General features: G+C 36.3%; 1 protein-coding gene across 1 annotated transcript in view; it reads right to left on the reverse strand.

The window, feature by feature from the left end:
• Window positions 1-384: 384 nt before the first annotated feature.
• STXBP4 (syntaxin binding protein 4) overlaps window positions 385-18,059 on the reverse strand; it is a 186,704-nt gene continuing 169,029 nt past the window's right edge. Inside the window, exon 16 of the mRNA XM_037810123.1 lies at window positions 385-6,002. Coding sequence (XP_037666051.1) covers window positions 5,891-6,002 — 112 coding nt within the window. The 3' untranslated portion in view covers window positions 385-5,890. The remainder of the gene's footprint in view (window positions 6,003-18,059) is intronic.

Consider the following 18,059-nt stretch of genomic DNA (forward strand, 5'->3'; position numbering starts at 1 on the left):
AAAACCAGCATATGTAATTGGGGTTTTGTTGCTCCCAGGAAGTGAGGCCCAGGCCCTTTTCTCTGATCCCCACCAGCATCTTTGTTCAGTTTTCCCTCCCCACAGCCTGAAGAATTATTTTCTAGACATGAAGTGGCAAAGCCTTGCTCTTCCTTTTCATATGTCCTCTCAAATCTTTGATCTAATTCATGAATCCTTTCCAGTACCCTAAGGAGCTCGATTTTTGAAATTCAGAAGCCAAGAACAGGCTTGCTTTTTGAAATCACACCTTTTTTGAGGCTATGAACATTGAATAGCCTAGTAATTAAAAAATGGGATAGAGAAGGGGGAGAAGAGTAATAAAAGCATAGCACTGATTAATTTCAAGATATTATTTATGTCTTTGATATAGAATACAAATTCCATGGAGCCAGAAGTATTCTGTTTTGAACTGTATCCCTAGAACGCAGGCAAAATGTCTGGCACCTAGTAGTACTCAGTAAGTGGGGTTAAGTGAATAAATAAATACAAGAGCATGAGAGCATGACTGGGAACTAAATCTTCATTATAGGCAACATATTAAACATTCCCTTCAAACGTCTACTGTATTGACAAGACACTGTGGTAGACCCTGAGAATACAGTGGTGAGAAAGACAGACTATGTCCTTGCCCTCATGGAGCTTACTCGCATTATTACTCCTATTATTGAAGAAGATACAGAAATAAGCAAGATTATAACAAATTGTTAAATAATGTAAAAGGAATACACAGGGTGAAATAATAGAGAATAATTTGGAAATGGGATGGGGATGGAGGGAGGGAACTATTGATCTGATTGCCCTTTCCCTCAGATCACTCCCACCCCAATGAGACAATAAAAATCTAAGTTAAAAAAAATTTAACAAATGCAGTATTGGTTTAAATGTAAAAAGTCATATGAAGAAAGCAAATACAGAATTGCATTTAATATTTATAAAATCATCACACAAGCACAATATTACATATAGATAGTTGTGGTTGAAAGATCCTGGGTATTTCATTTCTAAAGTTAAACTCCACAGGAAAATTCTGTTTAAAGTTGTTTTCATCTTCTCAAAAGTTATATGCAGTATAACATGTAAGTTGTTTTAATGTTTGTTCAGTTCTTCTGTTCTGTGTATTGTAAAAATGTCAAGTTTATTGACCTTAAAAAAGTTGCAGTTTATTTAGCAGAGAAAATAAAAATGTCCCATCTCCCCTTAGGAAAAGGATAATATTTTCTAATCTTGCAAATATTTTAGGAAAGTATCATTTGACCCTGTATTTTGACAGCTGGTATTACATTTATTATTGGAGAAGCCGGGTGTTAACACTATTTGGGAATTATTTAAATTTAAGAGACCTCTCTGCAGGGGTTTATAATAAACAAATCTGTATAATCCCTATAATGCAAAATGAAAGGTTTGTTAAAAGAATAAAGGAAAGGAAAAGATTTTGCTAATTGACTGTATTAGACAATGCGCTTCTTGATTTGGGAATTTGTAGTATTCTGTGTGGTAATTCCAAAACTTTGCACTTAGCTGGCATTTAGTAGGTGCTCAGGAAATGTTTGCTGAGTTCAATTGGTTTGTGAAGAGGCAGGTGATTATCCTTATTACTCAGAATGGGGAAACTGAAGTCCAAAGAACTTGTGGGTATGTACAGAGCTTTGCATTTTATAAGGACACTAAGCTAGCTCATTTCAAAGTTGGTCTTCACAACCATTTTCTATAAAGTAGAAAAAGTGAATATTTTCAACTAAAAAGATAAAAGAAATCAGTCATTGTTAGACTCTCCTATGTAGACTGAGTCAGGCTCCGCTGCTAATAGGAATTTAAAACCTGATGATTAAAAAATTCAGGTTCCTGGACAATGATGATAAGGTCATTTTTCTAGGCTAAAAAACTTAATCAGGAAAGCTACTGACAATCTTTGGATTTTAAAATAAGCTCTATAATATAGAGCAAAAAAGCTCTCAGACTATGAGTGGTAGTATAGATTGGTTCTACATTTATGGAGAATTTATAAATGTCTATCAAAATTAAAATGAATATAACTTTGACCTAGCAATTTACTTTTATGAATGTTTCACATTAGAGATATATTGGCACAAGAGTGTACAGAAATTAGGAAAATGATTTAATAAATGTAAGAATGTTTACTGTGACATTGTAATGACAAAAAACTGAAACAGCCTAAACGCTCAGCAATCCCATGCGTTATCTGGGTAATAATATTTTATGAGGACATTTGAAAAATAACATTAACCCATGTATTGACAGGAAAAGAAGATTACAATATATTGTTAAGTCAAAAGCAGCTGCTACTTTAATTATTATTCTTGTTATTTTTGTGTGTGTGCTAATGAAGGTGTCAGGGATTGATTTAGGTGATGAATGTACAACTATGTAATGGTACTGTGAACAATCGAATGTACGATTTGTTTTGTATGACTGCGTGGTATGTGAATATATCTCAATAAAATGATGATTAAAAAAAAAAAAGCAGCTGCTGAGTAATATCATCTCCTTTGGATAAACATTCACCAAAGTTTCACCAAAGTATTAATGATAGTAACCTCTGGAAAGTAAGAGAGGTTCTTTTTTTTACTTTATTCAATTCTGCACTATTTGATTTTTTTAAGTGAAAATTTCTTTTTAAAATTCAAAAATTAAAAAAAACAAACTGTTTAATTCTGGCCATGTGAGAAACTTTTTATTTTTGTTTTCTGCTTAATCAACTATAAGTAACACTGAGGAAATGGTTAGCACAGTGCCTGGCACATCGTTGGTGTTCAGTAAGTATTTTCTGAGAATGAATAAGAATTCTGTAGCCATGGTTCTTTGGCAAAGTAAGACAGAGGTGCAAAAGAACACTCGGATTTTCTAACTCTAAAATCCGAGTTAGTGGGTCGATGGAGAAGAGTTTAAGATGTTCACATTGATAGGGTTGATTTATCTTAAGGCAGGACTGGCAATATAAAAGTTGACTCACCAAAAAAACAATTGGAAGGGTCCTATTCTAATTGGAAAAGGATTCTTCATGAGTCCCCACAGTGTTTCCTTGAGCATCTTGTAGTGCATTTACCTGCTGGTTTAGAAAATCAAAGAAGCATAGAGGAAAGAATCTCAGAGAGTGCTCAAACGGTCTGAACACTTCAGACCTCAAACCTCCTAAGCAACATCCACCTAGTAAGGCATCCAGATTACCAACCACCTCGTGGGACAGTGCTTCCATGTTGTGATGGGGCATTATTTTCTGATGAGCTCTAAAGACCACAAAGTTCCTTACTGCACTGAACTGGAATGTGCCTCTCTATCATATTGTCCTATAGATCCCAGCTCTGTCCCTGGGGTCAAACATATCTAAGCAGCACTGCACAGTGGTTTGGAGCAGTCTCTGGAATCAGAGACCTGACTTTGAACCCCAGCTTTTAGACTTTGGTGCTATGTGATCCTTAAGTTCTTTTTTATGAAATGGAGATAATTATACTTCCTACTGCCCATCACAAGGTATGGCACACAATGCTCAGTAAATGAAGTCATAATTTTTTATGTGCTTTTTCCATGAGTTATTTGACAGAAGAAGGGAAGAAAATGGCACAAAACAGCAAAACTAAAGTATGAGGCATCTGTCAGTGAAATGTGTACCCAAGGACCTTGATTTCAAGTGATTCTAGCATCTCCTCTATTTTTCTCACTGTGAAGCAAATGAGAAAAACACTCCAAACAGGGGGAGGGAAATTTCATACCATTAATTTGGCAACAGCAAAAAGGCTGTACTTTCACAATTCTAGATACTAACTCATAAAAGTAACTTCAGGTGTTTGAGAATCACACTCACCTCTGGCGGACTTAAGGAAATATTTCCCTCAGGGGCGTCTCTCAAAACTTGTCTCCCTGAAGCCTCTTAATATTCAAATAGCTGTCAGGAAAAGAGACATCTCCAGCCATTCTGAAACTTTTCTCTGGGCTAATGACTACCACAGTCTGGATTTGACTTTATATTATTATGCAAGATATGAATTATAAATCATAAATATATTCAGGAATGTTAATAAATATGTATGGATGAGCACAATGCGTACATATATTCAATATATATGTCTGTACATTCACTATATATGTCTGTATTATCTTTCATATGCAATTCAATGGACTGGGTACTATAGAATCCAGGTCTAATCTTGACCTGGCCACGAACTCTCTGTGTGTACTTGCGGCCGTTTCCCTCTTAGGGTCTCAGTTTACCCATTTATAAAATTGATGGTTCTTATACAATGGTCTCTGGAGCTCTAGGTTTGCACAGCAGTGCTGGGGGCTGCTTTCCTTGGGCCCTAGGCCTCCATCTTGTTTCAAGCAAAGCAGCAATAATTTTTAAAAATCTGTTATATATTGGGATTCTGGAAAGTAATTAATTGAAAATGAATTTTTTCCCCCACAAAAAAACTTCTGAAAATCACTGAATCAGGTGATCCTCATGGTTCCTCCTGGAACCTCAAGGTTCTGCGTTCCTTTTTCATGCCTGTAATTCAGAAAGAGAGGGGACGGCAGGGGGGGAGGGAGAAGTCAGGATGACAATCAGCAACTTCTCTGTGTTATCAGGCATGGCTTGGGAACAGAGTATTCTGATGAATTAATAATTCTTTCTCACATTCCCCATTAAGTTTATTATCTAACTATAATAACAAAGTAAAGTACAATCAAAAGTAGAGTCAGTTTGGAGGGTGATATAAGCAATAATCCGATCAGGCTTGAACTCGCAGCAGGGGAGTTCAGGGAGGTCTCTACTGATACCAGCGGAATGTCCAGATCAGCTCCCCTCAGGTACACTCTCTGGCAAGGGCCACCTAAGCAGAGAAAATCAGTGATGTGAGCCAGTCCCTTTACTTTAGAAAACTGTGAGCCGCTGAAAAAAGCCTGTAGAAATAAGATCACAAAGCTGTACCCTTACCTGGGGTGTGTTTGGGGGTGAAGAGGGTGGAATAAAGAAGGGGAGAGGGCCTATAGGGGAAGAATAGTGGAGTTACGGAGGGGGCATGTTTGCAGCTCTGTGGCCACTGGAGTGCACAGCTGTGTCAACAGAACCACAGTGCCTGGTGCCTGCAAGTTGGGCTGTGACCTCCCTCAGAGAGACAACAGGGTGTGGTGGGAAGGGGGCTGGACTTAGAATCAGAAGATCAAGGAGTGAGTCCCAGCCCCGGGACAGGGTGCTTCATTGCTTTCCACCACTACCTCCCTGACCAAAAAAAAAAAAAAAGGAAGAAAAATACCCAATGGCTCTGCCTCACAGGGGTGTTGTATGACTTAAAAGAATACAGGGTCTGAAAAGTCATTCTGTAAATTGGAAATTAGAGTTAACCTGAATTCAGCAGCCTGTGAAATAGTTGTCTAAATATAATCTTTAAGAAACTCCCCAAAGCTTGCTGAGATCACTTTCCTAAGATATAATTATAAAAGGTTAGAGAATTGTCAAATAAAATGAAGTTTCACTATTTTCACATAATTTTTCAATAGAAGACAATTATAAAAACCATCATACACCTGGTACCTTATAAACTACATATAAAATTATAAAGATTAATTTATATATGAAAAATCACACAGGTAATAAAATCCAATTATGTATGAATTTTAAAAATGATAAGATTGTTCTTAAAGAACTATTACAGTGCCAACTGATGTTGTGAATGTATACAATTACATTGGAAAGCTTTACAAACAGAGCTTAAATCTAGAGCCTCTATTTTACAACTTTGACAAGCAGTGGTGCTTTATTCCTATTTTGGGCAGTTGCATCTCAGAGTTGGGTGGCTGTTTGTATCTGTTCAAGTCATCCTTGTAGACTGAGATGTCAGAAGACCACATAGCTCATTTTCCTACAGAAAAATCATCAACTCTTCTGATCAGGAAGTTCTCTGGAGAAATCTTCATTCTCCTCTGAGCAAGACAGGTTCAGTGCACTCATCACAGGATGGATCCAGGATGTAGTCTGTGTTACGTGACTTGAGAAAAATAAGAAAGGCAATTAGAATCTGTCAGGTTCTCCATCTACCCATCATGCAAATTCTGGTCCTAGTGACACTGCTTCTACCCTACTGTAGTCCCTTCTGATAGGAAGCAGCTGGAACTGGATCCAATAAAGTTTTTAAAGTCCTTAGACATGTGTTAAGGTTCAATGAAAACCATTTCTTTCTTTATTCTTTGGTAAAAAGGAATTCAGGAAAATGCCTTATCTTTGACTCATTTTTCCTTACCTACCATCCAGACAGTCAGCAAATTCTGTGATTGTTTGCAGTAATATCTCTGGAATCTGTTCCTTACTCTCCTTTTCCAATGCTCTAACTGGGATTACTGAAATCACTTGTTCCCCCCCTTCCTCTGTTCTAGCTCTTTTCCAACTCATTCTCCACTCTAGCCAAAGGATTTTTTCCTAAATGACAAATCACACCTATCTGCTAAACATTCAAATGCTAACCAATACCTTCTAGACCAAATATGTACTGTATAGCTGCAACAATACTTTCTCCTCTGCCATAGCCCTCTCTCCCATCTTGTTTTTACCTAGTTTACTCATGCTAATTCTTCTAAAAATTCCCCTGAAGATCCTTCCAGTCTGTGCCCAGGCTCTTAAGTCTTGTTATACTACGTTATAAACGCTTGTTTGTTTGTAGGTCTTCATGCTACTGCTAAGTTCCTTGAGGGTAAGAATTATGTTTCTTATCTCTAACTTTATGGTGGCTAACGTTCTCAGAACAAACGACTAGAATTATAGTTGGTCATTCAATGCTAATCTAACAAGCATTTTTTTTGAGCTTCTACCATGCACCAGCCACTGTAAATTTCTTAAAATAAATTAGATATAGTCCTTTTTCCTTGAGGAAAAAGGCCAATGCATACACAATTAAAATATAATCTTATGTAGGCTAAAATAGGTATTGTGCATTGTGGTGCTGGAAAGACAGAGGCTTGGGAATTTAGTTTTGCCTGAGAAGAAAAGGGGGAAGATAGGAATTAGAGCCTTGAAGCATAAGAACTACAGTAGGATAAAGAAGGAAGAACACAAGCAGAGTTAAGGAAAACTTTCAAAATATATTTGGATATTTTAGGATGTGGTGAATATTTTCAAATGTCTGAAGAGTAGGTTGCAGTTGGGGGGATACTGGGAAGAAAAGTCGTAGAGATTGGCAAGGAGTAGACCTTGGAAGTCCTTTTCATTTATTTATAAGGTGTTTGGAACTGTCCCCCAGGGACTGGAGATTATAGAAGGTTTGACTCAAGTATGCGAAAGATTTTGAGTGAAAATAACAGTTTAATTATATTTGTCCAGGATAATATGCTGCTTTAGTTACTGTGTATGTAAGGGTTTCTTACAAAATATTTTTTTCTGTTTTGAAATTAGAAAGCAGGGTATACCACTACCAAGAACAATTGATATACTCAGTGATACAAATTCAAGCTTACAATAATCAAAATTGTTAGGTGTCAGGTTTGACATAAATATGAAAAACAGAACAACATTGATGTTAATCAAATTATTATTCAACAGCAATCTCGTTTATGAAAAATTCATAAAGACCCCAGGGGATGTGCAGGGCAGGTATTATCCTCTTTCTATATAGGAAGGACTTGAGGCTAAAAACCAATTTCAAAGGCTCAAAATTAAATTACAACTGCTTAGTGATTAGGCAGTACAAGAATTCATGTCTCATGACTCCATATCTAATGCTCTGTTTTGTCTCTGTATTTAAAAACAAGCATCAAATTATGGTATAGTGAAGGTGATAATCTGTGACCTGGAGCCTTTTGATTTTCAGTGGAGAATACATTATTTTTATATGGTGGTGGGAGGTGAAATGTTTTTAAAATAGGCAATCATAGAAGTAAACTGTTTTTGGAAAAGATACTTTTCATTGCTGCAGCCAAAGAAGCCATAGGTATCCTTTTGAGATCTTGTTGAGCTCACTAGAGGCAGCTGACCTCACAGGACCTCATTTCCATGAGGCCAGAGTCTGTGGGTCATAGTTCTTGCGTCTAGTCTCTTATACAGTGGACCTCTGTGAGTGCTTGTTGGGTTGAACCGTGGCTCTTTAATATGGATACATTAATGTAAGCTTTTCATTATTGCTTCAGTCAGGACAGTTGGGCTTTTACGTACTAGTGCTCTGTGTAAGATGCTATTTGGGGAAAAAAAGGGGAGAGGCCCTAAGATGCACCAAGAGTTTTTCATTCTTAAAAACACTGTTACTCTTGGTAGATAGGAAGAAGCCATGGGATAGAAGAAACAGTTTGGTTCTCTATCCCATATTACCTTCATGAGCATGGAGAAGTTATGGGTTTGGTTGTGTCCCCCAAAAACACATGTTCAAGTCTTAAGCCCCAGTCCTGTGAATGTGACCTTATTAGGAACTAGGGTCATTACAGATGGAATTAGTCAAGTTAAAATGAAGTCATGTTGGAGTAGGGTGGACCCTTAATCCAATAAGACTGGTGTCCTTGTAAGAAAGGGAAGAGAGACAGACAGGGGGAGGAGGCCTTGTGAGGATGGAGGCAGAGACTGGAGAGATGCGATTCAAGCCAAGGAACACCTAGGATTGCCAGTGAGCACCAGAAGCTCCAAGTGGCGAGGAAGGAGTCTTCCCTCCAGGTTTTAGAGGGAGCAGGGCCCTGCTGACATCTTGGTTTGGGACTTTCAGCCTCCAGAACTGAGACAATAAATTTCTGTGGTTTTAAGCCAGTTTTGGTACTTTGTTATGGCAGCCCTAGGAAACTAAGACAGGAAGTAACTTCACCTTTTTGAAAACTTCTTGGAATCATGCAGAATACAATTATTGTGTACATCAATGAATGGATTAGTGGGTAGATGGATATATATATAGAGAAATCCCCTGAGTCTCAGCTTTACTACTATCAAATGGATAGTAACAATGTCTACTGGGTGGTCAGCTCTGTGTAATGCCCTCTATTTCTTTCTTTTCTAGCTCCTTTTAGCTGAATTTGCTGATAGTGCTCACTTGTAGGACTAGTCCTGAACCAATCACAGCAGGCAGAATGAATGCATATACCATGAACTTTCAAAATTAATTTATGCACCAAGCTCTGGACTTTCGTGGTGCACCTGAGCTTGGAGGCTTCCTCTTGACAACCACACGAGATGTGATTTGCCTAGGAATAAGCCCTAGGTTGCACTTCAACCTCTTGGTCTGTTCAGTCCATAGGAGTTGGTTTCCACACAGGTTCCCCCTCCTTGGTTTTGTCTGGTTGCTTTGCCTACTATCCAGTCAAGGTCATCTTTACTCTAGAAGACAGCTTCTAGAAGTAGGATAAAGATTTTGATTCTTCTCCCTGGATGGTCTTTCTGGTTCTGTTCACCACCCTGCCCTAATTTGTGCTAGACCAGTTTCTCTAGTCCCCATCCCCCTCAAACTCTCCTTCAGCAACAGCATCATGTTTTAGATCAAGTCCATTTGATGGCCAGCACTTACAAAGATCAAATAGAACTGTAGATCTGAAATTTCTCTTAGATTACAGAATAGCATTTTCCAGGTGTGTTCTAAGAGATTTTAATGTTATATGAAGAACAGAATTTTATCGTCAAATAAGTTTGAGATCTACTAGGATAAACATAGTTAAGTAAGCTTTACAGTAGGATTTTTCAAACCTTTACTATCTAATGTGCTCTGTGACTCCCCAAGAGCATGCAGTATAGCTCAGAGAAACACTTTTCATGTGTCCCACCTCTAACCCCCAGGCACGTTAAGAGGCTACTTCCCTACAAAATGTGGTATATACATATGATGTAAAAAGGAATGAAGTTCTGATACATGAGACACCTTGAAGACATCATGTTGAGTGAAATAAGCCCAATACAAGAGGACAAATATTGTATGATCTCACTGATTTGAAACAATTAGAATAAGCAAATTCATACAGTCAGAAATGAGAATTCAGGTTAGCAGGGGCCGGGTAGGGGTGGAAATGGGGAGTTAATGCTTAGTTGGTAGGAAGTTTCTGTTTGGGGTGAGGGAAAAAGTTTTGGTAATGGATGGTGGTGTTGCTATCACAACACTGTGAAAGTAATTAACAGTCCTGAATTATATATTTGAATGTGGTTAAAGGGGGAAATTTTAGGTTGTATATATGTTACTAGAATAAAAGTGGAAAAAAAACCCACATAGGCCTGTACCACACAGTGAACCCTAATATAAACTATAGACTATAATTAATATTAAAATTATATTATTTCATCAGTTGTAACAAAGGTACCACACTAATGCAAGGTGTTAATAATGGGGGTGGGGGAGTGAAGCATGGGAATTCTGTATTCATGATTTTTCTGCAAACTTACAATTTCTCTAATAAGTATATATATATTTCTTTATATATGTGTATATATGTACATATGTACATATATACAAATACATAAATAAGAGGCTATTGTTCCATAGGGTGCAATGTGGGAAATATTGCAAAAATGTACTCTATTAGCAATCGATAAGAATAACTGAAAAAGGTAGACCTAGAACAAACAGTCAGTCTGTTCCACTGTCATTACTGGATTTGGTTTGTTTTCAATCCTGTTCTCTAAATTTTCGTAATATCCCCTATAAAAATATGTGCCACTTCTCTGTTTAAATATTAAAATGCATCTTGCCATGGAAGATTACTGATAGTTTCACAATGGGGTAAAACAGTTCAAGTTGTTAAAGAATCAGGATGGAGGTGGCAAGGCCCAGTCTTTTTCATGGTTTCAAAACTTCAGAGTATGGTTAATGGTTCAAAGAATCATTATTATCTTGACGGTAATCCTCATTACTATTATCTCTTCAAAACACTTTAATAGAATTTCTTATTACGGAGACTAAACTTACTAAAGCATTTGATTCAGCACAGGTTAACTTCATTTCAAGGCCTTTATAAAGCTGGAAAGCTGCCTAAATTGAAAGCTTTAAAGAAATACTAATGAGTGTAACATAAGAGGGCTGAATGCCACTGCAAGGTGAAATGAGGACACACTGTCCTGTACAGAGTAAATATTTAAAACTAAAGGAAGAGGAAGAAGTTTGAGGCTGGTCTGCTTATTTTAAAATTTTGGTATATATACCTTCCTTTTTATTAGCACATTTAAATATCTTATTCCAAAGAAGAGACTGCAATTTAAATTATTTTACTCTTCCCTTCCTATAAATGGTCCTTAATTGGGGAGGTTGGGAAGGATAAAAAACAGGAATACTTACCTGATGGGTAAGTTCAGGTGCATGCTTTCCTATTTGACTTCTTAAAAATAATATTCTCATGCTTAAGATATTATAGTGACCCATATACGGGGATAACATTAAATTTACAATTTAAAATAATCAAATGTCTAAGAAAATGATGTAGTCATAGACTTTGAACAATGACTACTAGAAAATTCCATCAGAAAGTTATCCTTTCCACTAACTTTTTAAATGCAATTTTATTGAGATATATTCACATACCATACAATCATCCAAAGTGTACAATCGTTAACAGTATCATGTTCCGCTAACTTCTATTAAGCGTTTTTTAAACAAAAACCAACTCTTGGTCTTACCCAAATACAAAGATAATACCATAAAATAATTAACTGATTAACCTTATATTCACAGTGTACCTTTCTGTACATGTTTAAAAACACACATCCTAAACATCAAACATGCAATTACCACAGACGCTTACTAGAAAAAAAACTTACGCAACAGTGTTCTCTGCATAAAAACATCAAGAGCCAATGGGACAGTGTTTCTAAAATTCAGGTAATGCATGTTAAGTCCTCGTCAAAGAGTAAATGTTCACTATATGTTTCATGGCAAGCTTACTGATAATTAGCGCTTTCTGAATAATGTAAGAAAAGCTTGGAATTCTTCCTGTGATGCTGGAATGGGGCCGTTATGTGTGTACATCATCCATTTTATGTCCTAGTGAGCATTGTGGGTAAAGAACTTTGACATAATCAGTATGATGAGCTAATCCCATATTTACTGGTTTGGACAATGTTCTAATATTAGAAATGTTTCCTCTCTGATTTGTGGGCTTGGTAATTTGAAAAGAGAAAAAATCAGCCTTGTCGACCCTATTTAATTAATAAAGGCCCCGTGGTTCATAGAGTAGGATGTTGCTACTTAGTATAAAAAATTTAGAGGCCTGGAAAATAAACGAGACTGACTATGAAACATGAAAATCCTGCAATTCAGCATGCAGTACCTCTGACAAATATTCCTGCAGATAGAATGCAACTGACCTGATTTGGAGAACAATTAACAGTGTTCAGATATATTTTAAAATCTAAATAGCTATTACTTGCCTCCGAATGATTGCCAGATCTGCTGCTGTAGAACAGTAATATTTGATCTGGGAAGATGACAGTGTTGTATGTTTTCTTTTATAATAGTGAATTGAAAAGACATATTTTGGAGCTTATAAAAAGAAAAGCTAAGAGAACAGGCTTTATTTTATTGGCAGAGAAATGCCAGTGAATTCTTTAAATCCCATTATAATTACCCTCCTTATGTTTCCTACCTCCCAGCAGGCAAAATGCTTTCTTTCAAAATAAAAATTTAGGACAGCCTCAGTTAAGAGAAAAGTGGTTTAAAGACACAAAGTGCACTTGTTTTGTAGAAATTCATTCTTATAACTGTGATGATGAAATTTTGGTTCTTTTCTTAATCATCCATTGTAGATGACACTATATACCACTGTGAATTTAGCAAGACTTGCATGTATTATTTTATCATGTTTAAGAGAAAGCCACAAAATAATAAGCCAAAGTAATTGACTTCTAATGTCATTTTGGGGGATATAATCTTATGTATAGAGTATTCATATGAACCAGAAAACAAAGACAAATGAGTAAATGTGAATTCAATCTGTTTCAGGGCACCAGTAATTTTAAGTCACTGGAAAAGTTTACAATTGGCCATAAGCTGCAAGTAGTAATGATTATAAAGTAATTTATACTTAAAAATAATCTCAATTGAAAACAAATTAGTAGGTAAGAATAAAGAATGAACATATCAATAAAAGTCACCAAACCATGATAAAGTAGCATGTAATCTTGTCATAGACACTGGATATGAGAATGACTACAGATTAGTACTACAGAGTATTCCAAAATCGGTTTGAGAGAAAATTAGAGGCATTTTGTTCCCATTGATACATAAGGAATGTGCTCTTATATAATTTTGGATGTGTACTCCTAAAATAAAAATGAATATTTCTCATTATAAAAACTTGTAAACATTACAGATGTTGAGCATTTCGTAATAATTTGGTATTTAGAAATCTAGCAAGGCTCTGATCAAATATTAACAGGATTCTATCCAAATTCTTAGTCTTGAGGACAAATTTCATTTTTATTATACATTTGCAGTACTTTCTATGAAAATATACATTGGATATATTTTGAAAGTAAAAAATCCAATTATTAAAAAATCTTTAGGTCTTGTATTTCAGATTATATTACAAGATCTAAAACTAGAGTACATAAATTATGCATAATACTGGAAAAAGTTTCTGTGTCATAGACTTTTACAAGATGAATGCTGAAAAGAAAATTCCTGAGGAAAAAATATGGAAAATAGTAATTATATTTATTTAAAGAATACACACCAGCCTGGATTGCTCAATTGGTTATTTCATAGGCCTGAAACATCCCAGGCCTAGTAATTGACACAATTAATTTTTCAAGGAAAGAAACAATTCTGTAGTTAACAGATTAATCTTTGGGTAACTCTTAAATTCATGCTGTTTTTGATCTATCATAATGTAAGAAAGCATTAACTCCAAGAACATGGTCAACTGACAGTAGAACCTATATACTGGATAAGAATGATATCTTCTTTTTAGACACTGATCAGCTATAGAATTCTACATAATTGTTTGTGTATTTGTACATTCTCATGTACCCTTTGGCAGTGTAGACCAAAGCAAAACAATTATGCTCCTCATTCCACACTGTAGATTTGTTTCCAGGAGGCAGCTGCCCAACCAGAGACTACATTTTCCTGCCCTCTTAACCCCTTAAATGCCCAAGTGACTAGTTCCTGCCAATGGACAGTGCCAGAACTGATGTTTATCTCTCGATGGCCAGGGCCTTCTCTACTCTTACTCCCTAACCACCAACCGAATGCCGGGAGACCCTGGAGGACAGTAGAGCCGTGCAACAGAAGGAGCCCAGGTCTCACATTACCACCGAAAGGAAAGTCACCTATTGCCTGGTGTGTGAGCTTTAAGCCACTGAAATCGGGTGATTTGTTATAGCAGTTGTCACTCTAAATCACTCTCAAGCAAGAAGAGAGTATTTTAAGATAAAGCCATGACCATTATTTTCCTTCTAAATACATGTACAACTTTCATAAATCAAAGAGCCTATCTTTCTAAAAAACAGAAAACAGGCAATAATATATATTTTCTTGCTATTTTAAATATGTCAATAATCAAGACTCTCTAGGTATAAGATTAATGGAAACTAAATTTAATTAGAAACAAGTTGGCAAGACCATTGCCAGTGTTTCCATATTAAATTCCCACTTATGAGTAGAAATACATGAAATATAGAAGCTACTTTAATTTTTGATGTTCTTATTAAAATAGTAAGATTATAATAAAGTCATACAACCTTTCACTTAATTTATCCAATAAAAAAGGTTTAGTAAATATCTGACTAAACATTAAATTACCAAATTCGAAATCTTTAAAAATCCTAAATTATTTAAAAACATAAAATTTCAATTAATTTTATATTGATTCTAGTATTATTTTTCTACCAAAGTTGAATTGACTACACTAAAAATAAATATATATATATATACTGTTATACTAGAGAAGAATTAAATGTCCTAAAAGCACAAAGCCTAATGACAGGTTCCTTCTGAGACTACATGTAAAGCCTTAAGGCGTTTTATTGGTATTACTGACTCCATTATGTATGGTAAGTGCAAAAGCTGTGAAGAGTGTTGGGAGTGCTATAATGTAAAAGACTTCAATAATAATTACACTATTATGGTGAAAAAGTAAATGTTAAGTAGGTGTTGACTCAGAAGTCATGCCATCAACCCCTATAGATCTCTGATGAACTTGCCCTACTGATTGCTTCTAATGGTGCAACCTTGGACTTGGGAATAGATGGACTTAAGTGTCTTTTAGAACGCCAGTGTATTCTAAAGGAGAGAAAGAGCTATACTCATCTTCATTTTATGTGTGAGGAAACTGATACCTCAAGAGGTGAAATACTTATTCCAGGTCATAAAACCAGTAAGTGTTAGAGGCAGGTTGTGGACCCAAATCTTACATCTGAGAATTTAATCATTATGTTAAACTCCTCTCTGAGGATACATTGTCTGGGTTGGTTTCAATAACAGAGTGTATGGAGGCTCTGGGATGGAATAAATGCCCATCTGAAGGGCTCTTCATCTTTCCAGGATGAAATAAAGATGTGTTGATTGATTCATTCAGTGATCATAGATTACATTTCTAAAGCTTTTATACTTTTTTTTTAAAGTACTTGCCATAAAGTTCATTAAAAATTTATCTGAGTAAATGAATAAAAAGCACTTGGATGAAGCCTGTGTCAGAGGTAACTTCTTTCTGCTTCCCCAGAAGTCTTATCCTTTTACGTTATGTGGCAAGGAATTCTTAATATGTCTATCTTTGTCCACTTGGCTGTTAGTTTCTGGAGGGCTGGGAAGTATCTTACTCATCTTTATAGTTCCAGTGTCAGGCTCACAGAAAGTGGAGCTCAGTAAGTGTCTGCTGCATGAACACATTATACATTCCCCTGATACATTACTATTGTTAAAACTACTGAATAAAAAAATGCTCAAATGTGGTAGACTAGAATATCCATTGTTGAGTATCAGATAAAACAGTCTTCGAATGTGATACTTCAGTAGACTTGTCATAAATGATTCAGAAATATGTTTATAGAAATTCATCTTTATTAGGAAAAACTATATTTATTTAAATAACCTACTATGCACCAACATTTATTAGTACTATTGGCCCTATACACCAGTAGTCTCATATCTGAGTAACTGGCAAAGTGTCTAATGATCACAAATTTATACACTGGGTGGTAGGTACTAATTGAATCACTATAATTCAGTTTTGAGTAGAATTTATTTTCTAAATAGATGTACTCGCTTCAGCAGCACATATACTAACTAGATGGAGTTATATATAAACTTACTTAAATACCAGACATTGTTATAATTATTTACATCAAACAGATATTACTGTTAGCTAACCAAATCTTGTTTTACCTATTAGAGTATAAAATGCTACCAAAGACAAATCTTCATTACGATGGTAAATAGTCTGTCTAAAAGCACCCCCCACCCCCAACCACTGCCTAACTTCCTTAGCTGAATTTACCATACTGGAATTTTCAGCTTCTGAAATTATTCAGAATGCAGTCTTCTAGGCAGCTGACACCCAAAAGAGGGATGGGGATTTTCATAGTGGCAGCTGGTTAATGCAGATGCTAAGTGATAAAGTCAAGTTGTGATCTAAGAAGACCTCCAGCTCTCTCAAAATCCAAGATGACTCATTTGATACGATGTTCAGTTATGGGGAAGCTGGATAAGACTTTATATACAGTAAGCATTTTGTAGTATACAATGTTACCCATTTTCTAATTTGCTTTTCATACAAATCTCATGAACCTTGTTCTACTCTTTTTCCAATTAACGAAACTAAAGGCTGGAGAGTTTAAGTGCCCTGTCCAAGGTCACACAACAGCAGAGTTAGGGCTTGGATGCAGGCCAGGGTCACTATTCTTTTGCACAGACTCTGCAGAACTGGTTTGAAATTCCAGCTTGTCCACTTACTAACTGGGTTACTTGTGTGTCTCTGGGCAAGCTACTTGAACTCTAAGCCCCAGCTTCTTAATCCTAAAACACACATTACAATACTTGCCTCAATAGTTTGAAACAGCACATATAAATTCCCTATTTTGATGTCTTCTAGGTGCACCATAACCATTACCCTCTCCTCTCCACCTCGAACACTGTGTATTAGTTTCCTATTGTTGTGGTAACAAATTACCACAAACGTACAAAAGTCTGGCATAAGTCTCACTGACCTAAAATCAAGGAGTTTGCAGTGCTGTCTTCTTTTCTAAGGCCCTTGGGGAGAGTTCTTTTCTTTTCCTTTTCCAGTTTCTAGAGGCTGCCCACATTCCTTGGCTCATAGTCCCCTCCTGCATCTTCTAACCTGGCAATGTGGCATCTCTCTGACCCTGCATTTGCTGTTGCATCGATTTCTCTGACCTCTTCTATCTTCCTCTTCCACTTTTAAAGGCTCAGGTGATTGGATTGGGCCCACCTGGATAATCCAGGATAGTCTCTCTATTTGAAGGTCTGTTGGTTAGCAACCTTAATTCCCCATTACCATATAACCTAACATATTTACAGGTTCTGTGGATTAGGATGTGGACATCTTTGGATTGTTCTGCCTACCCCACTCTCTCTTCCTTCAGCTGCCTGTTCAACTAGAGACAAGCATCTATAAGGGAAAAGGCACTGGTTAGGATTGATTCTCAAAAATTTCCTAAAATGTATGTAGGAAGAAAGATTACGTACTACATTGTAACAGAGATAATCTGTTAGACGAAGAACAAAAAGGTGCTGAAGGTATCATGGAAAGTAATTTAAGGACGAAGCAACTAGATTTGGAAACAAGATTATCTGAAAAAAGTAGTTGTAATTTCCTTTACATAGAGGGTCTAAGAGGTAGAGAGAATTTCACATCTGGCTGAATAAAAGTATAACCCCAGAAAGGTAATGAGTTCCCAAAATACTTCAGGCAATTGGAGAGGATTTACTTACATTATCCTAATGGAATGCTGAAAAGCATGCATTAAGTCTGTTTTCCCTGTCATAGTTAAATGGGGGAAAAAGAGTTAGATGTTGTATGTCTAGATCTAGATGTTTTATTCATTTCAGTGGGCTTTGCCACTCTGAATAACCCAAGCCAGCTGGCTGGCCTTTCATTTAAATGGCAGTTTCTCATACAGTGTTCCATATTCCCACACCCCTTCCTCG

The sequence above is a fragment of the Choloepus didactylus genome, chromosome 18 (genome assembly GCF_015220235.1).
Source record: "Choloepus didactylus isolate mChoDid1 chromosome 18, mChoDid1.pri, whole genome shotgun sequence".
Classification (NCBI taxonomy): Eukaryota; Metazoa; Chordata; class Mammalia; order Pilosa; family Megalonychidae; genus Choloepus; species Choloepus didactylus.